Below are 27,662 nucleotides of genomic sequence, written 5' to 3'. Positions count from 1 at the left end.
TTTGGTAAGTACATAAAGTAGTCTCCAATCCCAATGTCTTTTCTTTTTCTAAAGCTAACTTAGCATCTTTTAAAGTTGTTGTTGCAAGATTTAAACATATAATCTTGAAGAATATATAAAACAAGTCGGCTGTATGGTGACGTTAACTGAATTCGGAAAGATTAATTGATGAAAGAAAGATTTTGTCAATTAAAATTGATAGAAATTAGTTTGTATTAACGTTGAATTTTATGTCAAAAAAAAAAAGATTGCTAATAATTCGAAGAAAAAATTTGTTAAGTTATAAATATTAAAACAACGACAAAGCCAATTTTACTTTTTTTATTTTTATTAGTTTTTTTAAATGAAACCCATGGAATTGAATTTTTCGGTTCAGAGACTTCAGTATTTTTATTGAACACTTTTAAAAACAAAGGCATGAACTTATTTTAATGGACGAAATTAAAAGGTATGTACGTATATATGTGTGTTGCCCTATTAATACTACATTAATAATAGCTGTTTACATAAAGCTCATCCCTGATAAATTGATTCTTAATATTAGAATAATAGTTTTTGCATAGAATGTTTAGTCATAAAGAAGGTATGCCTATCTGAATATTTGAACTATTCGAAGAATACCAAAATTATCGATAAGCATATAATACTTCTTGTTATATTTTACTTAAAGCAATAGTTTTAATATGAAATTGAATAAATTTTTTATTTCATTTTTACAAATATTTCATATCATTTTAATTATGTAGTGTTCTAGAGATTAGTAACTGAATAATTTTGTTTTAATTATATTTAAATAATACAATTTTATGAGAAATAATTTATTTCCTATCCAAAAACAGAGTCCTTCTTCTGGCATACTATATTAAAAATTTAAATTTTCTTTATTAAATATTTACAAAGCAATATAAAAATAAATTTATTAAGAATTCTGCATAGAAAGGACAAAAGATAGTTACATAAAAAATTTTGACACAAGGGAAAAGCACAGAGCACCACAAGTTTACAGGAATATTTTACTTTTTTATTTAACATTTAAGTAGAATAAAAAAGTTCAAGAATATTTTTTTTCCATTCAATATTGATATCTTATTTAAGATATTAAAACGGAATATGACAAGATTACAAATACAGTTTTTAAGTAAAATAAATTATAACTAATATAAAGGTGGTGTTTTGAAACGTTTTATAAGAAATGTCTTACTTTGCCATAGGCTTTAAAGGGGTTGTTAACATTTGCACTTACCGACACTCTAGTAGTCTCAATGGAAATCTCAACAGATTTCTACAAAAAACACTTAGACAAATATGTTGACCCACTAAAATTCCGTCATAAGAAAAATTTATTTAAAAGAGTTGAATAGATAAAGGCAAAAATTAAATATTTCTTTGTGTATTAATAAATTTATAAATTTTAAATAATTTTAACTGTAAAACGTTAGTTAGATAAGAATTCACATGGATAAAAAAATAATTAAAATTCAAATTAAGGATGTGCAATCCGTACTAACATTCTATTTTATTCAAATTGGGCTATTAGATGTTAAAATGTTTTGGTCACAATTACTATACTGCAAAATTTATAAGCCACAAAAAGGATAATCTAATGAATTGCAGTTCAAATGGAAAATTTATTGTATGAACCTAGAAATTTTTGTATAATTAATATTGATATTGATAGTATATATATATCATTAACGGTGTTTGGAACTGTTCTGGATGTCATGTTGAATAAATAAGAGTCTTTTTGAAGCATAATATCTGACACAGAATAAGAATATAAATATAAAAATCATATTGTATCTATGTTTCCGCAATCGAAGTACTAGAAATCTATATCCGTAAATCTAGTTTTTCTAAAAAGTATATGAATTTATTATTATTCTTCACCAATTTTGTTTTTTTTTTTTTAAATTATTATAATTGTATATACTCGTAACTATAATTAATCTATAATAGGTTTGGGATAATGGTTATATGATAAAAACTCAATTTATCATATAAATTGTTATACTTGAGTTATTGTTAGGTTAGTTTTTATATGATGGGTCTAATTGCAGAGGAAATTTTTCTAGGTCAGAGATTCTGCCAAGCTATGATTTTCTGATTTAGTTCTTATTAGTTTTATGAGATATTTATGGATTCTTAAAGTTTTGATATACTTAATCACTACAAATTATATGATTTGAAGAGAACTTATCAGTTTCATTATGGATTTTCGGTTGAATGATTTTGATGTATCAATGAGTTTGCCATATTTCTATTTTTTCTAAATGGTTTCAATATATTTCATTTATAATTCACTCATGTGCTCATGTGTAATGACATAAAACTGCAGTATTCTAGGGAAATAATGAGATAAATAATATGATACTTATGATACTTATCCCTAAGGTTATTTCTTCCAGAATATGATAATACCAGCATTGAAAATCCGCTCATTAATATTTTTATTATATTGGAAACACCATGTTGGGAGTTGTTGTGGAGTAAATAGTTCTAAATACAAAAAAATTGTGATTGAAAAGGACTTTAACCTAATAACTGTATTTGAGATTTATTATTGTTTATTAGTTTCAATATATGTTACTGTTATGGAATACTATATGCTAAAAATTACCAAATAATTTATAATAAGGAAATCTATAAGGAGGTCGTCAGCTCGCAAGCTACATATCGCGATGATGAACAACTTTAAGTAACATTCAATTTAGTTATTATTTCAGGAAGTGACCTGAGTTTTTCATGATTTTATTTTATAAAAATCTGTATACAAACATAAGCAAATTAATTGTCAGCACTGCTTCATATATTATAGACAAAAAATATAACACAGTTGTAGTTCCTTTGTGCATTTAGCAAGGTACCGAACTGGGCAAACATTGTTTTAATATATAATAACAGCATATGTACTTACTTATATTATGCTATCTCATATCCATAAATTCCTTTCAACAACACTTAATAGAATCTTCCTTCAAAAATCTCTTTACGATTAATGGATTAACAAATTAAGTGGACTTAAATTTAAGCTACTCCGATTCCAGACCCACATGAAAAAGTGCTATATAAATAAAATTTTCTATTTATATTACAAACCATTTATCAAAGGATAATTAAGCTTAATTAAACAAACTATTTTGTGCTATTTAAATAATATTTTTCAAAACATCAAAAGCATTTTACTCTCAATTAAATGTCTCTAAGCAAATTTAACTGGCATTGGCATTCGCCTTAAACATAATAAAAGGATATTAATATTTTTAAGTGATGAGAGTTTATACAAATAAACGTATGCAAACAAACACAATGAAACTGGGATGAATAGGTGTGGAACTACAGGGGTGTGTGGATAGCTATGTAGTACACATATTAGACAAGGAAACTCCCCTGAGTTTTATAGTAGATATGTACGTGGTACGTACTACGTACACACAAACGGGTACGTTCAGTTAATGAGCTTCATTGTGAATTTTGAAAATTTTATTCAATTATTTGTTCATATGATTAATTTCCGTTGGGAAGTGTGTTTGCCGCCATTAATCAAGATTGTTTTCCGTTAATAAACTGGGCGCTTAGAAAGTGAGAAGTGGTTGGTGCCGGTTGGTTTGCGGCTGGTGGCAAGTAAAACTCGTATTGGCGGCATCAAAAAGGAAACAGGTAGTATTTGACAACTAATTAATTATAAGCCTTTAAGGAATATTGACGGAAGTGTTGTTTAAAATTGAATCTTCGAAAACCAAATTTAAATATTTATAGTCTTTATATCTGTTTTTGAAAATACTTTTTTTACATTTTCGATTAGCTATATTAAGAATCAGAGAACTTTGTAAGCTTTAAAGATTTTAACTTTTATAATATAGAACTGGAATACATGAAATATGAATACTATAAACTAGATTTTTAGATAAATGAAAAAAAAATATTTCTGCAAAAGTATAGCTTTGAAATAATAAATAGGCAACCACAAAAGTAACTTTTATTTCGTTGGACTTTTGTATTTAATTAAAGCTATTGTTTATGAGCTCGTTCTTGTGATAAAAAACTTAGAACTTGAGCATTAAAAGTCAGTGCAGCCTTGGCAACTTGTAGAAAAAGACGATAGTCATCGTTGCTGATTTAACTATTAAACTAATTAAAAAAAATTCAAATATTTCCTAAAACCAGTGATGATGAGTATTTGGCAATACTCGAAATAGCGTTGTATGATCAGCCAAATTTTCAATTAATCAACATTTTTGTTATTGTTTCTTCGTTACTATTCGTACCTTTCCAATATAAATTCCTTTTCATATAATTTTATTTAATAAAATTTTCGAACATACAAGTCAAGTACGGCTTTGGGTCAGTTGACTAATAAACACTGACTTTGTGTTTCAAATTTGGCAGGGCACGAGTTCAACTCTTAATACCTACAGTTTCAAAAAATTATTTACAAATAATTAAATATAAGAAATAATTTAAAGACCACTAATGACAGAAATTTGACAATATTCCTAACAGCTGTATGGTCAGCCAAAAATTCAATGTAGTTCACTACTTTTCAACATCTCTCTCTATTTCTAATAAGTAAAAATAGTCACTACTGTCATATAGACGTGAAAATCCACTTTAAAATAATATAATAATAATAATAAGTATTTTAAATATAGTATAAATATTATAATACTATAAGTATTATATTTTATTTAAATAATGATTTGAGAAAAATAAAGAAAGTTGTAGATTAGTTATAGTTGCAGATATATTTTGCTGCAACTCAAAATATTTTGCATGATCTAAAAAACACCTACATCATTTTATAGAAATTATTATAACCTTAGTTTCTATTTATAGATTCTTCCCTGTGGACATAAAAATTTAAATTAAATTACAGTTATGAAATAATGTATGTTAATTTGTATGTGTAAAAATTTTATCTAAACAATAATTATTTAAATAAAAATTTTCTTTTTATTATTATTATTTCTCATATATGCAACAGCTACATTTTTGTGTAATTTCGAGACAGACACTTTTATGTGCGTTTATTTGATAGCATTTTAGCTTCTGCAACTTATCAACAAGGATTGCATACCTTCCTTATTGTTTCACATAAATGTTTGCTCTAGAAAGTATTTTTATAACATTTCATTATAGTGATAGAAAATCAAGAGTCACCCCTTAGATCTAATAAAATAACAACCCCTTTTCCCTGTGAGCAGTACACAAAGAGTGAAAATCACATTTTTCATTTTATTATTTTCATAATTTAACTTTTGTTTAACGACACCAACTTCTGTGTTGGGAGAGCATACAATCCAATATTGGTACGCACCCCTCTGCCAATTCCACCAATTCCACCAATTCTACAAACCCTGGCAATGTATGCAATGATTACATTTTAACCGCTTAGAAGTTTAAATTTTTGGGGTGCTAACCTGCAATTTAAACAGGCAATTGTACGCGCTGCCTTGGTGAATCTCCAAGGATTTAACCCAATTTATGAATTTTGCTGTACAAAGAAGCTGCCTGATTTGCTTAAAAAAACAAATTCACAAATAATAAAAAGACAAAAAATCATATATTGGTATAAGGCTAAAGTAAGCAGGGTAAGCATAGTGGCACGAAGGAACTGTAGCAATTTGAAGTATAACCGCCGCAAACGTCAAATGCGGTACAGACAAAGCAGCTCTAATGAAACTGTGACAGGTTCACGGATTTGCAAAATCGAATTTTCCTGTTCCTGTTCTCGAATTGCGTATTGTTATACATTATCCGAAACGTCAAAGGGATTTATTTGCATGTTTCCATGAGCACTTGCTACTTTAACCAAATCCACAAAATAATGGAAAAGGCGGCGTATAATATCTATGAAAGCATATCTTTTGAGCTCAGAGTGATTGCATTGTATTTGTGCCAGTGTTGTTTCAATGATACGAGTACAAAGAATCGAAAAATTCATTAATCATTCCCTAATTTTACGAGTTGATCAGTTGTAATGAACGCTGCTCCAAATCAATCATTTTTCATCATTAAAAAGTTACGCGTTCGACTGTCACAAAGTTTTGTGCCATTCTTAAAGTGGACTAAATGCCTAATACCATTTGCTCAAACCTTCAATGCTCTTCTCAATAAAAGCGACAAATTTGTTAATTTTGAAAAGCCTTTTTGTGCACATTCCCAACTCCTTGTAGTTCATTCATTATACTCGCAAATGAAGCTCGAAAATGTTGCCGTTTTAGTGCCTTCCCTAGCCGCAAAATATTGCCATTTCTCTAAGACATTAATGCCAAGTTAAGTTATTGGCCAAAAGTGACACTAATTGATAATAATTAGTTTCGGCAATTTTGCTGTTTTGTATAATTTAAAACCCCTTTTTTTTTTAAATTAATCAATAAGCGATATACCATTTATTTATTGTAAACAGTTTTGAAGGATGAAAGCGAAACTCATAAAGAAGATGAATACAAAACTTATTATAAACTATTATTATAAGGACTTAAACTTAAAAGATATTTAAAAACTGTACACTAATTCAACTTTTTATTCTTTGTGGTTGTTTCACACCCGAGTTTAAGGAGAGAAAATGTTATATATATAACAAATGTATATATATGTATATATGTATATGTATATATATTTGATGACCGTATTCCATCAGAAACATAGATTGTTAAAGTTAAGTGTCATAGTTCTTTAAAAGATTTGTTGGTAATGCTAATTCCAGAATAGCGTGGCATATTTCATCATGTGTGTATATATAAAAAATGAATGTACATAAAATAATATATGATATATAATAATAAAATAATAATTGTGATTTTCACTCTATATATAGCTATGTATATACATATCCTTTTAACTACACAGAGGCATCTCACCTAAGTAGAAGTCTCTGCAATAATCTTTAAATCTTCGAGATGAGAGAATATCATCTTATTTTTTTCTTCCTGACTTCAAGCTTATACCATGTGTAATATTGGATACTCTTTAAAATGTGGTATTATGATCTTTATTCCAAACGATCGATTATCGTCGGATATGCTCAATTTTATTATGAGAGAAAATGACAATTTATTGCCAGGCTTCTGGTTATCTCTCTATTTATGTACATATATGTATACTCATATATGTATTTCATTAATATATATTTGCTAGTAATATATTGCCAAAATAAATTATAAATTATTACTACTGCTCGAAATACCGCTCTATTGAAAACAATAGTTTGTATCAAGAATATAGTTGATTTAGTTAAAAGGGACATTAAAAATGAATTTAATAAATTATTAAAATGCATTTAGAAAAAAAATGACATATCAGTGCAACCGTACGGATATATACAAACATAATAGCCAGTGGTATTGATATTGAAAATGATATTGAAACGTATGTATATGGGATTTAGTAAAGCAGATAAAAAGAGAGCGCTTTCTGTATAATGTATTTAACGAAAATTTACATGAAGTACAAATCATATTTGGTCAAGACTCTAAATAGTATTCCAATTGGTAGTGAGTATTAATATATTATCGTATACCCAATGTCTTTAACGTGGAGTTTCACACTTTTGGAGTCTATTTTCGTTTTAACCTTGCGAAAGGCTTACATCTTTATTTATACACGTAGTCGAGCAAAAATTATATCAGTTACCTCGTGAAAATTCTTCTACGTCATCATCGGGAAGCGCTTTCCTTTGATTATTCAGGTTTTGATTTCTAAGTAATCTTTACTAGGAATGATTTGATTTTTTGTCTGTTCTGAAGCTCGTTTTGAGTTGTGAATCATTGGTCTATATTTTTTACCAGTAGGTCAAAAATTTAAAATCTATACTAGTAACTGTGATGTGATAGTCTGGATTTGGCAAATTTTCAAGTAATAAGAGACAGAGTAATAAATTTGTTCAACTTATTGGTTAACGGACTTGTAAATTGGACATTTGTACTCTCATGATCCACTAAAATTAATATCGTAACTTGACTGTGTTTGTTTCTTGCTTCTAACTATGTGTGTTGCTTTTTGTAGGCCCTATAGAATCATGATTTTGATGGAACACACATTATTTTCTTTGAACCATTTTAAAAAATTTCGAGTGTTTCTCAGTGTTTTTGTCATGTATCTGCATTATTTTTTGCAGATTTCTTTTCGTTTTTTTCCTTTCAGTATCTGTTAAATCATTGGCAATGATATGAGAAAATATAGAATATATTTTATATATACAATAAGATTATATATAGAATAATCCATGACAGAATTTTGCTTTTCTATAAATTCGTTTTATTTAATATTCGTTATTTTGGTTGTCTTATGCATTTGAAAAAAAGAAATCTTTTAGTGAGTTGCTTTTAAAATTTAATAAATTTAATTAAATAAATTCAAATTTATGCTTCTAAACAATACAATTAGTCAACAGACCTATTATTTGTTATATACAGCATGCGAGGCTTCATTAACAAAAAAATAAATTCAATTATTGATAATAAACTTCAAATTGCGATGAAGTAAGCTACACCGAGAAATTTGAATAGATTTACGAATTTTTTTTTTATTGCTATTTTAATAATGAGTAAGTATTTGGAAAAGTATTGACATAATGATTGACATATTGATAGGCATGTGTCAATAATGAGTTTAAAAACAAAAATAGCACTTAAGTAAAAAAACTGATTTACATTGAGTTCAGTGCAAAAATTTTGAATAGATTTTATGTATCGAATGCATCCACTGACCCTAAGGACAAAATAGGAAATAAATTCAATGCAAATAGAATATGTTTATATTTCATTTGAAAAGAAGGATTGTGCTTAAAATCAATCAATTGTATAAATAAATCTAATTTAAAAGAGAATTTATTGCTGTTCGCTGCAATATGGAGTAATACAGAATACACAACATTTTAGAATCCTGCCATAATGTCAAATAAAACATTGGATAAAAAAGCAAGCAAGGACAATTTCATGCCACAAATGTTGCAATTTTTTTCCAGCTTTTTTAATTTTGAAATGTCAAATAGAGTATTAAGGGTGCATTGACTTTTCACTATCCTGCGAATTGTGAAATGTGAGTGTCGTGCACAAGCCAAATAAAAATTATGTTCGCAGGAAGCATGTAGACTTTCCCAAATATGTTTCACATAAGCCGTTAAAACAACAAAGACAATCCTCGTTCGGTGTAATTTAAAACAGACACAAATCAAAAGTATTCCCGAAGAAAAACAACACACGATACGAAAAACAAGAAACAATGAGCTACAAATTCATATGGTGTCACTTGCATCCATAAAACAAACTAAATCTGTCTGGGCAAATAAAAATATTATTTTTTAGGTGAAAATAAGTGGCGAACTGCAGATACTCTCATACTGGTGCTGTTTTTTTCCTCCATTTTTTTTTTGTCGTATGCCTCGGTTTTTTAATTCATTATTTGACAAATATGGGTTGGTTTCATGGGTCGCATGTTAGGGACAAATAATATCAGTTGAATCGAATAAATAAAACATAAACGCATAAATGCAAACAATTAGAAAAATTGCTTTAATCTTTGGAATTATTAAAATCATCTGCATTAAGTCAAAGAGAATAAATAACACCTTGAGTAGTATGGGCAGGGTGTGGGGTAAATATTGGGACTGTCTGCTTATAAATAAATATTTAATGAGGCTATTAAATTGCTCATTTTCATGACATTGATGCGGTCATATGAAATCAATTGAATTGAAAGAAAAATTGCGTTTTTTTAGGTTCTAAATAAAATTCTAAAGGAAAATACTGCTATGGTGTTTGAATATATTTGAGGCAATCAAAATAATTTTTTTTGAATTTGTTAGAAAATAATATGATAACTAGTGTCTTTATTATTAAACTATTAGAACTCAAACACTAGTAGTAATTTGTCAGAAAAGAATTGTTTTATATTAAAATAATATAAGAAGGATTCGAATAGCAAAAACAGACAAGAACAAAAATTTAACGGGCTCGAGTTCTAAACCTGGAACGAGTTCTAAGCCTGGCACTTACAATCGAAACAAATTACATACCAACTAAAAACTAATTAAAAAGAAATTCGAATATTTCCTAAGATCACTGATGATGCGGATAATTGGCAATACTTGAAACAGCATTGTATGATCAGCCAAATTTCAATAAATTACGTAAATTTTTGTTCTTGTCTTTTCTCTGCTATTCGAATCCTTCAAACTTTTAAAAAATTGCTTCTTTGTCGTCATAAGAAGAATAGCTCTCAGTAAAAATAATTAAATTTAAAAATTAAACTAATATTTTTTAATAGTAATATTAATAATAATAATATATAATATTATAATAGTATAATCTAACTTTAAGCATAAATAACGAAAAAAAATCGCTATAACCCATAATAATAAAAAAAAAGATAAAATTTCTCAATTTATGCTTCAAACTCATCGGGGTTTAAACCTTTCATTTATTAACAAAAGACATTAAATATTTTGTCAGATTTTTATACATTTTTTCACAAGAACAAAATATTAAATTCATCAAATAAATTTGATTTTGAACTTTATGTATAAATATTTATACAAATCGAAGACTCAAATTTAGCTGGATAGGACACATACTACGCACATTGAGAAATGACATCGCAACTGCGGTACTTCGATATAATTCACAAGGCAACAGATGAATAGATCGTCCGAAAATGACTTGGAGAAGGTCCACGCTAAACAAAATTAATAATTACGCAGGGTCCAACAGAAGCAACTACGACTACATCAGTGAACTGCACACGTCCCGTTGCAAGAAAGGCAATGGAAATTACTTGTAGATAACCTATGCTCAGTATAGAGGCAGTGCAGAATAATATGATGTCGCACAAGGCTTAATAATTATAATAATATACTTATTTTTAAGGATGTGGATGACAAGAAACAACTTATATATAAAGTATATATATAAGAAATATATATAAGGAATATAAAAATATCCGGTGTTTTGCTACAGGAAACACAAAAAGTAACTGATCGAAAAAAATTAATGTAACTGAATAGAATAAAAATTCATTCAACCAAAAATTGGCGTGCATAATTTAATAGTGGTGATATATTAAGAACATATAAGGGACTTTCTTTAACATAGTTTTTAGTGACCTTTAGTCTCTTGATTTTGATATGATTGTCAACATAATCATCGAACAAAAGTAACCGATGGTAGTTCTAAGTAGAACCGATATTCTGTCTCTCTTCAGATAGACTAATCTTCGTCATCAGCTTTGTTTCTATTCAACTGATGAGAGATGCTTTTTCTTAGTTATAAGGACAAACCAGATGTTTAGTCTTGCAGTTACTTAGGGTTATAGCGCAAAGAACGATTTTTTTCTATTATAATCAATTTTTTAACAGAATCTTCAAATTACTTAACTCTAAGCTAAACTTATTAAAACTTTTGCAGCAAAAAACTTAATACTAAGAAATCATGTTAACTCCTTTTCAAAACACTCGGCTATTTTGAATGAAATTAAAAGTTATTAAATTTATTAATAATTAAAATTTTGATTGAATAACTGGCGATTAATGAATAATTGGCGATTAAAACAAGAAATTTTAAAATTATAAATAATCTTTTTTATGAATTCCTATCGACTATGTCAGGAAAAGAAGAAACATATTTTGTCAGAATATGTTCTATGCAACTGCCCAGCGACGGCGAGATGTAGACTTGACTACCTTGAAAGCGAAATCTTAGTCCCAAATCAAATAGGTTTAATAAAGACCTATGTTTCGATTTGGGCCTTTAGGCGTATAATAGATATTTTAGATCGGGGTGCATTCATAGCTTATTATTTAATATTAATAATAAATTGAATTCCTTTTAGTTATAATAATAATTTAATTATCATCTAAATGATGGGAAAGAGCTTTTTTTTGTTAGTAAATTGAGTTAAATTGAAAAATATCATTATTCTGGTATTGCATTAATATTTTACGCGTAGTGTAAAGTTTTCCAGCCAAATTGAAAGTCTTAACAAATTTCTCAGTTATACCAACAAATTAACAAAGTTTTTGCTTGAATATGAAACCATCAACCGTAGATGTAAAGTTCCCGAAATTCATTTATTATAGCCTGACTTGCAGCAACAAATGTTCAAATTCAACACGAGAATCTTCAGTGTAACTACATAGAAATAGTTTTCGGGTTACATTTCCATTGTAGTTTCATACTTAAATTTGTCCATCAAATTTCGCAGAAAACTAGTCGAGCAATTTCCAAATGCTGACAAAATACTTTGTAACAACAGTTTATTTACTTTTTAAGAGAAAAAAAAACGCCACTTCTAGCTAGCGTTTTTCAGGTCTAGCATAGTTTTCGAAGAAGTGAAACTTCTCAGCACCAAAATGATTCTCTAAAAATTGTCGTCGTTTTGTACATTACGTCCAACATTCACCGTCCACCTTCCAACGTTCCACGTCTGACGTCTAACGTCGGACGAACAACGTCCAACGCCCATAAACAATGAAATGAAAACGTGGGTGACAAACAGCCATTTCATTACGCGTGGCCGTGTAAAAGTGCAATGGTATTGCAACAAAATGTCAACGGCACACAGTGTTGCCAACCCAAACCGAAACAATATTTAAACCGAAAACTCGGAAAAGCCAGCTCAAACGGCAACAAATGGAAAACTATTGTGAGCGCAAACTTTTTAAGTGAATTTTTGATTAGATCTGGACAAAGTTTTGCACTTTTGCTGCCGAATGAACAGGAAAAAATCGAAAAGGAACAAGACGACTACTACGACTACAACGACTACAACGACAACAACGACAACATAAAAGGAATAAAAGATATAAAAGGAATTATAGCAGAGTAACAGAAATGTTGAGAAAATAAAGTACGGGCATGGCAAACTTTATTTGTGGAAATACTTAAGGTAAGTTTTATATGAAAAATAAGTAAAATAAGAGCAATTTTTGTAATTTGCGCAAAGTAAATTTATTTCTAAAGGATAATAATAAAATATGTGCAGATACGAGTACGTATAAAAGCAAGGGAATCACAGTGTAACAGATACTAACGAAATTAAAAAGTGAAATAAAAAAAAACCTATATCTCACAGTGTGGAAGAAGTTGTTTAAAGTTAATAAAATTATTTCAAGCAGACGGTGATAAATTAAAAAATAAATTTAAAAAAAATTTGCATAAAATTCATTTGTTCTGAGATAAGTGAAACTTTGAGTGCATAAGCAATTGCCGGAGCAGATAAAGGCAAGAACTTTCTAAATCTGCAGAGGCTGTTTAAATGGATTTATTAACTATGGATAATTGATGTAAAAACGAATTTATACTTCATTGTAAGTTTTAATTATTTTAATAATTAATAATTGCAGAATATTCTTAAATTTATAAATAAAAAATTAAGTAAAATAACACAATAACTAATAGTAACGTCTAGTATTCATTATTATTTCATTCCACTAGTATTTATTTGTAATACTAATACAAATATAATGTCTAATTTAAAAATAATAAAATAGAAGTAGATATTGATATGTAACGGTTCTCAATTTTAGGTATGGCAGAGCCTTTGTACTACCAACCGACCATGGCTCAGCAGAAGACGCTCAGTTCCCCTCTTTTATATAGTGACAGTCGGTAGTTATCAATATGCGCTAATTTTTTATTTCCCATCAGTTAGGGTTGGTTATTAGCACAAAAGATTTATCATGATCGTAGTGCTCCGTTCTATTAGCTAGTAGTTTGTATTCCCGTCTTTAAAATTAGGGTTAAAATGTCTCAACTACGCATTTGTTTAGATAAATATAGAAGCACCTGCAACAATATTTTTTATCCTGACACAGATCAGAGAATAAATGTTTGGTTGGATATTACCACAAAAGATCTATCATGATCGTAGTGCTCCGTTCTAACATATTAGCCATTAGTTTCTATTCTCTTCTTTCAAATTACTGTCAAAATGCCTCAAAAATGGTAATATAGGAGCACTAAATATAGGAGCACCTAGAACAATATTTTTTTGCTGATATAGATTAGAGAATAAATGCTTAGAGAATAAATCTACATTCAATAGACAGATTCCTCTTCCTGTGACTACTGTGATGCGTAAAATAACTTGTCATCATCCTTATCTATGTTCTACTGATTAGAGATGCGTTATCTTATTTATAACGACAAACTAACTATTTAGATTGGCAGTTAATTAGAATTTTGCATCAAGAACGCGCGAAACTCTATATTTATTTTACTGTATTCAATTTTTCTACCAGAACCTTTGTTGTCAATCGACTAATTCCACAATTGAGATTCCGTCTGCAAAATGGTTTGGATGATTCACTGTTTGTGAGATATTCTGTGGATTCAACAAAACACTACTACATTTTTGCAGTAGTTATACAATTTCTAGAGCATATTTATCATAAGTCTCGAAGAGAACTTCCAGAAGAGCAATGCTTGTATTGTCATTTGTCATTTTGTGTAAAAACAGATTTGGGCTCTTTTTAACCGTTTAATTCGATTACTTTTTGCTAAGAATTGATAAGTCAATTAGAAACTGTCACCGAACTATACTAAAATACTAAAAATACTAATGTATATAAAAATTATTTGCAGTTTCATTTTTTAAATCAGAGCACACTCATTTGTACAAGTACCATAAAGCACCATTATGATGTGATATATAAAATTATGATTTGATATGATATTAAAGAAACTTTTAAAAATAGTTTCTTTTCGTTATAAAGACGCGTTACTTTCGGCAAGAAAAAATTAACATTGAAACTTTTTAAATCAAATTTCATAAAACTTAATTTTATTTTTAGATTTGAAAATAAGGTTTCTTAAACGTTTCTTAATACAAAGACTTTCATACTTTAATATCTTTATCTGACCAGACCTGCTTACTTGTACAGATAACTTTTTCTGTACAAGTAACATAAAAACTCTATTAAATCTTTTCTTTTAAACCATAAAACCTTTTTTACGCCACAGTTACAAAATGTTGTTCTTTTAGGATGTACATTTAGGCAAACTTAAACGATTGACAATTCGCAGGCTTTTATAATTGAATACCTTAATCTGACCAGACATCGGTATTTTCATAGATAAATATTTTGTTAAACTAGCACAAAAGCATTTGTTTATAACTACCTACATAGATATAAAGTCTCTATAATCATTAACTTTTTCTAAACCACTTTTGTAAAAGTTATTCAGTTAAGATCTATTTGCATAGAAATTTGGTTTGAGATAATAGGAAATATGGAGTTTTGAGTCAGTTTTAGAGACACCTACTCAGTGTTAAGGCTTAATCTGACTAGATTAATCTTAATATGACTAGACCTCCAAATTTGCATAGAAATTTAGTTTGATGTAATGAGAAATAAACTCCGTGAGTTTCCTGAAAAATCATATACAGATCTTGTGTCTTATGGAATTTTGAGATAATTTTAGAGATACCTACTTAGAGATAAATTAACCTACTTAGTTATTCTTCTAAGATCTATCTTAATCTGACTAGACCTGCAAATTTGCATACAATTTTGGTTCGAAGTAAGCTTTCGGAAAAATGATATATATGTTAGATCTTGAAGTTTTGAGTTAGTTTTTTATGCGTAACACATTGCTAAAATTTCCTTTCAAATTGCTTTCCAAATCATTATTTCAGTTATGTTTATATTAAAAACTGTCAGAAACTATTCCAACTAATCAGTTTCTTCTGAAGTGCAATTAACGTCTGAAGTTTTGATGATAATTTAAAAATGTCTGAGTGACTCTTTGGAAATTACAAATTTATTTAAATTTCAGGCGATTTTCAGCCGATTTTGAAGCAGCCTGCAAATAAAATATGTGCCAGCGAAAAAACAAAAAGGACACCCACAGTATTATAAAGATCATATTTCACAAAAACGAATATCTTGTTTTATAGATTTTTTTGTCCTTTTATAAACAATATAAATATTCTGTAGCGAATAGCGAAATTGAAAATTTATTTCCTCTCTGACATTCAGTGCAGACAACCTGCAATTGTTGCAAGTTCATTTAGTGTTTGGAGGTTTTTTCTGATTTACAAAAAAAGCGTTTTTGTTGTCGAGTTTTCATAGTGGGAAAATGCGCTCTTGTTGGGTGACTTAAGTGGATATGGGATTTTCAGTTTTTCGTCTTTTATTTTGGCACAGCACTATTTTGTATTTATTTTTCCTTCATGAACTTTTTTTTCTTTTTTCGGAAAAAAAACACTCGACAGTGCCACCCTTTCACACAAAACCGCTTGCTAGGCGAACTTATGCATATGGCCACATAGCATATAAAGTCGTATCTGCATCTATGTATCTGCATTTATATTTAAGTTGCAAATACAATATTTTTTTATTTATTTTACTTTTTTTTAGTTTATATTTTTAAGTGAATTTTCGTGTTTTGTGATTTAGTGTTGGTGTTGGCGTTTGCATTATTTTATTGCAGCTACTCGTGTTGGTAAAAATTGAAATTATTGCTCGTTGCGTGTTCTGGACATGTTGGGTAAGTGTAGGTCATTGTTGGCAATAAATATCATACAGGGTGCTTAACTTGCATATATAAAATTCATTCATTCGAAACAAATACCAAAACAAATAGCAGAATTTATGCGTGTTGCAGCATTGACAGCATCCTGTTGAGTGCTTATGCCAATTTGGTGTTAATTTAAGAAATGAACTATGGAGCATAGTCACTGCCTCCCAAAAGTCCATATGAATGCCATGACAGAATGCATTTAACCCTTCTATGCATGCTGATAAAGATAACTTGAGTCGGTACAAATGAATCACTTTTTATAATTCTTATGTATATATTCCATATATATATACATATATAATATATTCCATATGACAGTAAAGTTTACTTAGTGTTAAGTGAGCACATGACAATTATAAAAAAAGATCAATTTATGTCGACTCAATTTATTTATTCTCTTAAAGAGGGGACAGTCTTGTTAAGAATAAGCACTAACAGCACTATTTTCTGCAAGTCATTATGAGGTCATAAAATGACACTGACATTATTTGCAAAATATTGCATCCTGAGTAGAATACTTTTAATCACTTGTAATTCTCAATTATTATTGATAAAAGTTTTGAAAATTTTTCAATCTGGATTTAGTACTGTTGTTTACAAATTTGCGTGATTTGAATTTTTGAAATATTTGAGCTTATTTGTTTCTCTTCAGTTACAATATTTCAAAAAATACATAAATTCTTTCTAGAGTATACTTTTCAATGTGTTTTAACTTCAAAAAAAGAAGAATAAAGTTATAAGTTTGATCAGCACTATGACGTATCCAAAGCCCAGCTCATAAATGAGTTGTGTATATTTTAAATTAATTATTTTAATTTGGCTTTCAAATAAGTGTTATTAATGCTATTCTATATAGCATAGTCAATGCATATATGGAGATGCTAAACACATCACCATCAAATGCAACAGATGGAAAGACCAAAGAACGTCATTTAAAACAATAGTCAGTGAAATAAACGTCGAAGATATCACAACCATGCTGATGCTATCTGAAGAAAACTCAAATATGATATAGATCTAGATATGATATGATCTTAAATGGTTAAAAGAAAAGAAAAACAAATAAGCGCATGCGACGCCTTGACGCAGAATAAGGCAAATTTTTTAATGGATAACCAATACAGGGTTCTTATCCTGAAGTATTCCTGATAAAGTTCCAGGATAGAAACGGTCTGGTACTTGAGGGGATTATTTTTAGTCGCTGCAAATCGGGCATTTCCACTATTGTGACGACTTAGTGACGATGCGTTAGGCACCTATAAACCTTCTCTCCGCACAAAAAAATAAAACTATATAGCATATCGTACAGTATAGAAATATTACTATTCCGTAAGTATTGCAGAAATATTCTTATATTAACAAGGGTCACTATTGACCACTTCGTGAGTTAAAAGGTTAAACAAACTTGTCAACTGAAATTACCCCAAAAAGCCATAAACACAGGAAAGTGGAAAATTTGCAATTTATTGCCAAAAAATGCATAAAATTTAACTGATGAAAAAGTTTTAAAAAAAATTGGAATTTTTTTTTAATTGACATAAAAGAAATAAAATATTTAGAAAATTTAACAAAAAACCATTTTCGTCATGAACATTTAATTTCTATTTGATAAATTTTTAATATATGTTCCCAATGAATACAGTCACCAAAAAAAATTGATGTCCTTTCATTAAGTCCAACTAATGCGTTAAAACAATATTAAATCCAGCCATAAATACAAGTATCCTTCACATATTACTTTTAAAGCTTATGGTAAATATGCTCAATTACACAACAGACTTTGGGCTTTTATTACTAATAATAAGTTTAATCAGTTTAATAAGAAATCTCGATAAAATAGAATATTGTATATACATTTCGCTATGTCTTTTGCGATTATCCTTATAGGACCTGAAAAAAATTAAACAAATAAACAAACAAACAAATCTTAAAGCATTCCTACTCTCGATGTTTTGTTGTCGAAAATACTTTCGTACTACTTAGAATCATGGATGCGTAAAGGTGCTAAGGGACAAAATGTACTCAAGTACAAATCAGATATCAAAAGCCATTAACTTGGTTATTGTCATTGTTTTTGCTAGCTGAACCGAATTTTATTTCTGTACTAAAATAAAATAAAATACCTAAGATACAAAAATTCCAATAGCAAACATGAAAATATAAGCAAAATCTATTAGGAAGGCGTACGAACTTATTATAAGGGAATCACACAGCTACTTAAGTTGTCATCTTAGCTGGAGGTGCCAAATAAAAGTTTCGTACTGTAAACACATGTTATTTTGGAAGAAAATAAAAGAAATGAAAGCTGCTTATGACACGCAATCATTTTATTTATTTTCTATTTTCTCTTCTCTGATTTCTGTTTTATTTTCAATTTATTTTATTATATTGAGCAAATATTGCTTATCAATAATGTATATAAATATAAAGAAAACTGAGCACAACCCTCATAATCAGAAAAATAAATACTTGAACGTAAGTTTAACTCAACTGAACACACTTCAACATCAGCACTGACTTAATGCACCCAATAAAACAAAAGCACCTTTATTGAGATAGAAACTATAATAGTTGAGCCGAAATACAGAAACAAACTGAAAATAAAGTATGATTATTGATTGCATGCAACAAAAGTGCTTAGTACGAGCACTTAAGATGAAAAACTGATTACAAAGATTTCACTCAATATGTAATATTATAAACTATAAACAGAAAATTATTTAATATATTACCTATAATCTACAGATTATAAATAGTAATCTGCATAACATAAATTAAATTATCCCGATGACTACTACTTTGCAATTTAGTTCATTTTTGTATACAAAATAATACTTTAAGCAAAGTTTTTTTATTTAAAACCAGAAAGCACTAAGACCTGAATAAATCTATTGTGAATTGAAACACAGTTAATCTGAATCACCTTTGCGAATACTAAACGAATTAATGGACACAAAATCGCTATCACTTTGTGATCAACATTCTAATCTGTTACAGTCCGGTGTTAGTTACAGATTTCTTTACATTGTTTCCCAACAGTTTCCCCTAGTTTATAACAATTTCAGGTATTCAGAATGTCTATATGCATTAATACTGCATCTAGTCCAAAAATTTCTCGGTTCTGCCCAAGATTCATCTTGTTGTCATTTAATGAACTATTTGATTATATTCATATTTGTAAGTGGGTCATAGGGGGCCACACATCTCTCTCATGCTCTCTCTCTATCTCTCTCTCTTTCTCTCTCTATTTATATATATAAATATATATTTATATACACATATGTATATATAAACTGACGACGAAAAACCAAAAATTATTAAATTGATGTAACTAGCATTTATTCTCATATCATTGCTAACAGAAAAGTTGTCAAATCGCGAATCTGGGTCGGAAAATATTCTTACTCTTACTTCCGTGTTCGAGTGTCTATCTATTTTCATATCTTAATTTTTTTGGATTCCCTCTTTGTTTAGAACTACGATTTTCTTACGTTAATTTTTAAATAATTTTTTTATTTTTTTTTTCTCTACTTCACTTTTTTAATCTGTACTTTCATAAATTTTTACATTAAACAGTTTAATTCAAAATAAAAATATAGTTTCTTATAATCAATTTTCTTTTTTCTTAATTTAATTTTCCACATAAAAAAAATTTATATTATAAACAACGAGTAGCTTGAATCTGATCAATACTATACAAACATAAATAAGCAATTTTCTACACAAATTACTTTACATTCTAATTCAATGCCATGTCATCGACATTTCGCCGTTTTAGTCGTCTTAGTTGTCCATGCGAGGTTATGATGTTAACAGCTTCTGTGTTAACATGTTGCTGCAACCTCAGTTTGTGACTTGTAGCTTTCTTTCTTATTTCTTCAGCGACTGTGGACAATTTCAGATCGCGGTGTATATCGCTGTCTCTAATGTACCATGGCGCTTTTAAAATGTTCCACAGAACCTTGTTCTGGAAACGTTGGATTATTTCGACGTTACTTTGGCTAGCGCTCCCCCATAGTTCAGGGCCATACGACGATACAGGTTTTAAAATTTCATTGTATAGCAGAATCTTGTTTTGCATAGATAGTGTGGATTTTGGTGCAATCAGCCATTCCATTTTTCTGAACTTCATATCAATCTCCTCTCGTTACTTTTTTATGTGTTCCTTCCATCGAAGTTTTGCGTCCAACGTTATGCCAAGATTTTTTGCAGTGTTGGCATATGGTATCTGAGTACATAGAATCGAATTAGGAAAGTACTGCATTTTTTTATTTGTAAAGTCCACATGAACCGATTTAGCAGAATTCAGTTTGATACGCCATCTTTTTGTCCAATTGTCTAACGAATGTGTAGCTGCTTGTAATTTCGCTACTGATTCTTCAACGGAGTCAGCAATCGTCAAAATAGCGGTATCATCTGGCAAGTCCATTGTGTAAAGCAGGTATAATAGTGGACGGAGTAAACTCCTGTGAGGTACACCTGCTTTTATCGCAGATAAATTTGAAGAAATGTTTTTGTGTTTCACATAAAAAAACCTCGAGGTAATGAAGACTTCAAAATCGCAAAATATGATGACGGCAAACATGTTTCTAGTTTATTCAGAGGACCTATGTGCCAGAATTTGTCGAAAGCCTCTGCGACATCGAAGAATACAACAGTACACACTTTTTTACTTGCAATAGTCCTTTCAATTTCATCGACAATGCGGTGTACTTGATCTATAGGCGAATGTTTGCCACCAAAACCAAATTTATATAACAATTGATAGCTAAAATTACGAACAAAAATCTCAAGTGAATCTAGTATTAGCAAATATTTAGAGTGTATAAATTGATCTTGAAGGGTTATACATTTGGATCAAAAATGTAAATTGTACTAAAAGTAAATCTCGTTTGTAAAAGCTGTCCCAGATTTACCAATCGTAAATATCACTAGAATTATATTATATAAAATTAAATTAAATTCATCATCAAAAAAGCAATTTTTTTTAAATTTCATACAAAAAAAAAAATTGAATATATATCGTCTTAGTTATATAAACTTTATTTTTGAAATATTTTATTTAAAAGAAAATACTGTGATATATATGCTACTGGGTCAGTGGAAAAAGTTTTGATTTATTTCATAAATTTCAGTACACATTACTTAATAATGTTTCATTTTAAATATATGTAAACTGCATATTATTACTTTTGCAATTTAGCTGCAAGTCAGTTTAAAATAAATGATTGCATTTGACGTGCTTCTTATGCTGCGCTCGTAAAGTGAAATATCTGAAGTAAGATTTTACGCAATGCGAATTCACATTACGAATTACATTTTATATTTTCGGACTCACCTGTCTTGAGTATGTGAAAAAGACAAATGAATTCAACAACCAACTGTGATGTAAGAAGTTTTTTCCCTTTCTGAAACGCTGCAGCAATAAGCATTAGTTGCCATTATGGCCATTACCAACTGAAGACTGAAGACTGAAGACAAAGTGCAGTGCGGATGGATGTAGACGATCCACTGCCATTGCCACGTAGTTGAATTGCAACTTTTGATGCACTGGCATGCAGCATAATGCTCCATATTCTTTCAGAGCCAACAAAGATTATTACTTCAAAAAGCTGAGTTGTGCATACAATTTTGGCATCATTTTTCAAACTTTCACCCCCGAACACACGCAGTTTCTTTATGTTTGGATAGCATGCATGCATGCATGTAAGCTCGACCTGATATTTTCTCTAAACATATACTCACCTCCCAGCTCAACTATATGTCTTACATACTCGACACATCATTTTCCACTACTTAGTATGCGTTAGATAAGTTTCAGCTCTGTGAGTTGTTGAAAGTCATCGTTACTCTCGTTTTAAAGGAAGCTATGCTTCCTTTCCATCGGACTGGTTTGTGTTTATGAGGGCAAAAAAGTGCATTTAATTTCCCCAACATATTACAGAGGATGTTGTTTTTTGTTCATACTTTGAGGACTTCAATGGAAAAAAAAGACAAAGTTTTGAACTTAGTGCACTTGTCCTACATAATACAGTAAAAGGTCAAACTATGCAAATCTTCTACGTGTGACAACTTTTGTTGCTTCCTTTTTACGTAGCATAATTGCAAGTAGAGATGAGTAAGGACTTTTCTAATGAACGTTGGAGTATTCCTTATCAGTTGACATGTTTTTACCTTAGTTGGCTGCACTTGATTATTAATAGTTTTGATTTTTTAATAGCTTTACGTACATTTACTTACTTTGTTATGTACTCCCAGAATATGTTGCATATGAAGTCATTATAGGTAAAAATTAAAAAAAAATTGAAAATATGTTTTTACCTAAAAATTTTATAACATACAAGAAACATCAATAGAGTAAATGCATATAGAGTAAATGATTTTTTACTTATTGTACATTTAAAGGACCTCATTTTGTTTATTTTACTGTTATTATAATTATGATGTGACACATAGAAATTTGTTTATTCTGCCTCATTGACACAATTTAAATATGAACACCGACTTCAACATGAAAATTTTAATATAGTAAAATAATAAACAAAAGAAATATTTCGAAAAGTACTGAACTTAAGTAGTGCATTTTAATTAATTGAATTTTTGGCTGATCAAACAGCTTCTTCGAGTATTGCCAAATACCCATCATAAAATGTCTTGGAATTATTTCTTGTATTTAATTATTTTTAAATAATTTTTTGAGACCGGACTAGCAAGTACCAAGGGTTGAACTCGTACCCTGACAAATTTGAAACTTAGAGTCAGCGTTTATTAGCCGACTGATCCAAAGTCGTTCTTGACTTATATGTTTGGAATAAAAATAATAATTGCTTGGAAAAAATAAAATAGAAAAATAAAAATAACATTTGAAACACTCTTAATAGAGGATTGGTTATGAAGAAATCGTGCAATATGTAAGTCTAATATCGCTTATAAACAGAAATAGAAGGGATTTTCCTAAAACATAAGCTTTTATTATAGTTTTCTGTATAATACTGTGGATTCGATGGTCAGAATAGAACGTCATTCCAATTGTTACTTAAACGAATGTAATCAAAGAGATATATCTCCTTAGAGATATAGAGCAACTACATTTGGTAAGCCGATCTTTACTAATCTTGGAGAGCTCATGAGAAGAAAGTTTAGAAGTTCTTAAACAGCATTGGATCTCACAGTGTGATCCCGGCAAACAAATTTAAGAATCAGTTGGTAACGAGAAAATAACACCTAAAAGGTTCGAAAGTGTTAATTGGGCTCATGGAGGAACTGAAATGTTATATTGATTGGCTTCCTTTAAAATCTCACTCTAAATCTTTTATTAAGAATTAAAAAACCGAATAAATTTTAATTTCGTTATGCTTCGTTAAGAAAACATAATTTTTGTGGTCATCTTTAAGAAATGAGACCCGAAAATAACTTTGGCCCAAAAACATAAGACTCGTTGAAAGTATTTCTAAATTCTGTTAGCCCCTTGAATAATTGGTTTGTTTATTTCTGAATTTGCACATCTAGCCACCTCACAGGCTTGGTCATGTCGTGAGAATAGATCAATATGATTCAGCGAAAAAGATATTTGCAACGATAGTTAAAGAAAGAAGGCCTAGAAGTAGACCACGTCTCCGGTGGACGTTAAAGGACTATAGTCATTTAAAGTAGTACGTATTTCTGAATTTATCAAACGTAAAATTAATACATGCAATCCATCTCTTATTGCCAGAGAGTAACATAGATCCTCCTTTTGTATATAAGTTAAATCATTCTGGTTTTATTTTTATTTAAATTTGGTACCTTAAAGATTTTTAAAGGTAATGGTTATGCAGTTGTTGAAAAAGATGATTTCGTAATTTGATAAAATTATAACACAAACTCTTTGCTATATCAGATAATATACAGTCTCTTTTTCATGCTTTGGTGAACAGTACCTACGATATACACAAGTTTTGATAAAGTCGACCCCTGTCGTCCAGGGTTTTGAAATATAATTCGTTTACTTCTATCTTAATTCTATCAATTTACCACAAATGTTAGTAATAAAATGCTCAAGTCAACTTGCCCTCGATCTGACTGCAAAAACTAATCATAAGTCAAATCGTCATATGTGACTGACAGCCACAGGAATTAATGCGAAGATATTCCCATAACCGCGAACTCAACCAAATAATATGTTGGAACTGATAATTTATTAGTAAATAATTCATATATATTCTAGACCTACCTTGGAAAAGATAAGAATCATTAAAATAGCTTCCACGGCCTCCTGGCTATTTGTTAGAATATAGACTTTTTCTTGGATGTTCTTGTCTGCAACGAGAGATCACATTGTTAATGATCGCGAAAGTTTGGAATAGCAATAGTAGAATTGCAAATGTGATAGGATTTACAAATAATTTTGGAAAAATTACCAAAAAGTACGAAAATAATGAGTGTAGAAGTACATGAGTTATTTATATAAGCATTTTTCTTCACATATCTCAAATCAAAATATTCAATTTTGAAAGCAGTCATTTAAACAACTAAGCTTTGACTTCTTTATGTATTAAAATTTTCTTAATATTAAATAATTTTGTCAGAAAATTCAATTTGAAGAAAAATTTTGTCTTGGATATTGATTTGCACAAATTCAGTTCATTTAAAAATGGCATTCTATAGAACAAAGGTTGACGAGGAAGAAAATGAAATGGAGAGAAAGTATGATATACATGAGTTTGATTCTACGACATATATTAACTCAATTCCGAGGACTTATGCCGATCCACTGTATGTTGGAACAAGACTCGGTGAAGAGTAAGTATTATACAGCTGTTGTACTAATATTAAAATACTTATTTAAAAAAAAAGAGATAAACTTATATAAAAATATTTTTAAGGTTGTCCGATTTTTTTTCACAAGATAATGATGGGTATAAATCGACTACATCTTCAACCACAGTTGATGCTAAGGCTCAACAAAACATAAAGTATGTACAAAACTTTAACATAAATTAAAGACTAAATTCAATACATTATCATATTCAATAGATCACGCAATGAATTCATTCCACCTAAATCTCGAGGTCTTTCCAGTCGTCCGCTTCACATTACAATGAAATCACGCATAAAGTTTGTAAAAAAAATATCACATTTAATCAGAAAAAAATATTCATAGCAACTCTTTCTAGATCATTTGAGAAAACAAAGGATTTATCGCCAAGAAAACCACCGAGATTATATAATACAAAAATTAAATCTACCATAATGTTCGTATAATACCTTAAACTGATTTCAAAGATGAATTTCATTAAAGTTTTTAATAGATCACGCAACATTGAGGACTACATTGATCCAATGGCGCTTACTCCTCCAACCCCACCTGATACTATTATGAATCCCGGCATTAAGTTTGTATAATACTAAATGAAAGAAAAGTTCTTATATCAACATTTTGTAGATCACGTACCATTAATCGGAGCGTTATACCAACACCAATAAGTCCATCCTCTTCAGTGTGCACGACATCACAATCCGATCAAAAGTCCGTATAGTAAATTAGACTACATCAAACAAACTTTCATAGATAATTTTTGTAGATTACTTAATTCTATAGGAAATATGAATTCAATGCTAGAAAGTCCTTCTAGAACGAGTAATACTAAAGCACAGCCAGACATAAAGTCTGTATAACAGATTACACTAACAACAGAAATAATTTCTACACTAATTTCATATAGATCACCTCACTTAACATCACCGCCTACTAATGAACCAACATTTGGAAAAATGCCAACAACTTACGTTCGTCGGCTTAGAAATAAGTACAGCCAGAAGTATTTCTAAATTATATAAAAGAAACACAAAACATCTTTATTATAAATTTTTTAGATCAACTGATGCAATTACAAGGGATACTGATATTGGTTCAAATTCGAAAAGTTTGAGCAGTGCGCGTTCCGCTAAGTTACAATCTGACATAAAGTATTTAACACCATTTAGATAAAATTGTACAAATAAACAAAGTTTTACTGTAATATTCATTAGATCCCCTCATTTAATTGCATGTGGTAGGGCATCCTTAACAGCAGCATCTGAAGTTGTTTCCAGTCCACACTATGGCAATAAACTATCTGGAACAAGGTACATACAATTTTTAAAATGAAATCAGAAACAAATTTTGAACACATCTTTTATTAGAACACTTGATTTAATCGAAAGTAACGCTAAGGTATCGAATCCTGATACTCTTCCCGGTTTACTACATACACCTGAGCAATCCGATAATAAGTATGTATAAAAATATTGGAATAATTTGGTTCGAAATTTAACTCTATTTGGTAGAACATTTGATTTTATTGCGCACGTCAAAAGCATTACTAACGATGGCTCTGTGACAAGTGTATACCCAACAAGCAGGAGCGATAGTAAGGAAACAGGTCGTACAGAAACACAAGATCTGGACAGCCTTGATATTCCGTCTCTAGATCTTAGATCAACTGATGGACAAAGTACATCAGCTAAGTTTGGTGCAACTTTTACAATACATAGAATTAACGCAGAAGAAGCGTTTCAGAATTGGTTAAAAGCGAAAAAGTATATATTTTTGATGCATATATATATATTATAGAGTACATTAAGTATAAAATAACAAATTATATTTTGTAGAACCCAAAAGGAGAAAGAAATAAAATTGAAGCTGAAAGCAGATGCGAAGAAACGTGAAAAAGAAGAATTGCGTAAAGTAGAATCACATGTTAAAGTGCAGCAATGGGAAGAACGCAAAAGGATTGAAAAGGCAGCAGAAATTGCTAAACGGAAATTAGTGTTAGAGAAGACCCAAACCAGTAAACTGACGATTAAAAAAACTGAATCGAACCTGAAAGTTATGGAATGGGAGTACACTAAAATGCAATTGGCAGTAGAAAAAAAACAAATGCAAAAAGCCGAATTGGAGTTAAAAAAAGCCCAGGAAGAAATGAGACGTGAGCAAGCTAACGAAGCTTGGAATAAATGGATCACTAAAGCTAAGGACAAACCAAAACCCGTCCCGTTAAATCGTGGGTTAGACTCATTACGTGGTTCGCTTTCTCAAACCTATATTAATCCGAACGAGTGGAAGACTTAAGCATAAAATTAGAAATGTTGAAGTTACATATTTTTCAGTATAAAATTTAT

The 27,662-nt window shown here is 29.6% G+C and overlaps 1 protein-coding gene across 2 annotated transcripts; it reads left to right on the top strand.

The window, feature by feature from the left end:
• Nucleotides 1–311: 311 nt before the first annotated feature.
• LOC119678387 lies at nucleotides 312–27,662 on the top strand. Of its 2 annotated transcripts, none has more exons than XM_038090189.1 (14): nucleotides 312–448; nucleotides 25,088–25,301; nucleotides 25,385–25,474; nucleotides 25,536–25,616; nucleotides 25,676–25,753; nucleotides 25,811–25,894; nucleotides 25,945–26,028; nucleotides 26,084–26,167; nucleotides 26,225–26,308; nucleotides 26,376–26,468; nucleotides 26,532–26,627; nucleotides 26,685–26,774; nucleotides 26,829–27,080; nucleotides 27,153–27,662. In XM_038090189.1, exons 2-14 carry the CDS (start codon nucleotides 25,153–25,155, stop codon nucleotides 27,610–27,612), a joined length of 1,725 nt encoding a protein of 574 aa, XP_037946117.1. In that variant the 5' UTR covers nucleotides 312–448; nucleotides 25,088–25,152; the 3' UTR covers nucleotides 27,613–27,662. The 2 variants fall into 2 exon arrangements, with proteins under 2 accessions (XP_037946117.1, XP_037946116.1); XM_038090188.1 differs by having other exon boundaries at nucleotides 26,225–26,320.

The sequence above is a fragment of the Teleopsis dalmanni genome, chromosome 2, assembly GCF_002237135.1.
Source record: "Teleopsis dalmanni isolate 2A chromosome 2, ASM223713v2, whole genome shotgun sequence".
In the NCBI taxonomy this organism is placed as follows: domain Eukaryota; kingdom Metazoa; phylum Arthropoda; class Insecta; order Diptera; family Diopsidae; genus Teleopsis; species Teleopsis dalmanni.
The sequence above is the reverse complement of the archived record's forward strand: the minus strand, read 5'-3'. Positions and strand labels throughout refer to the sequence as shown.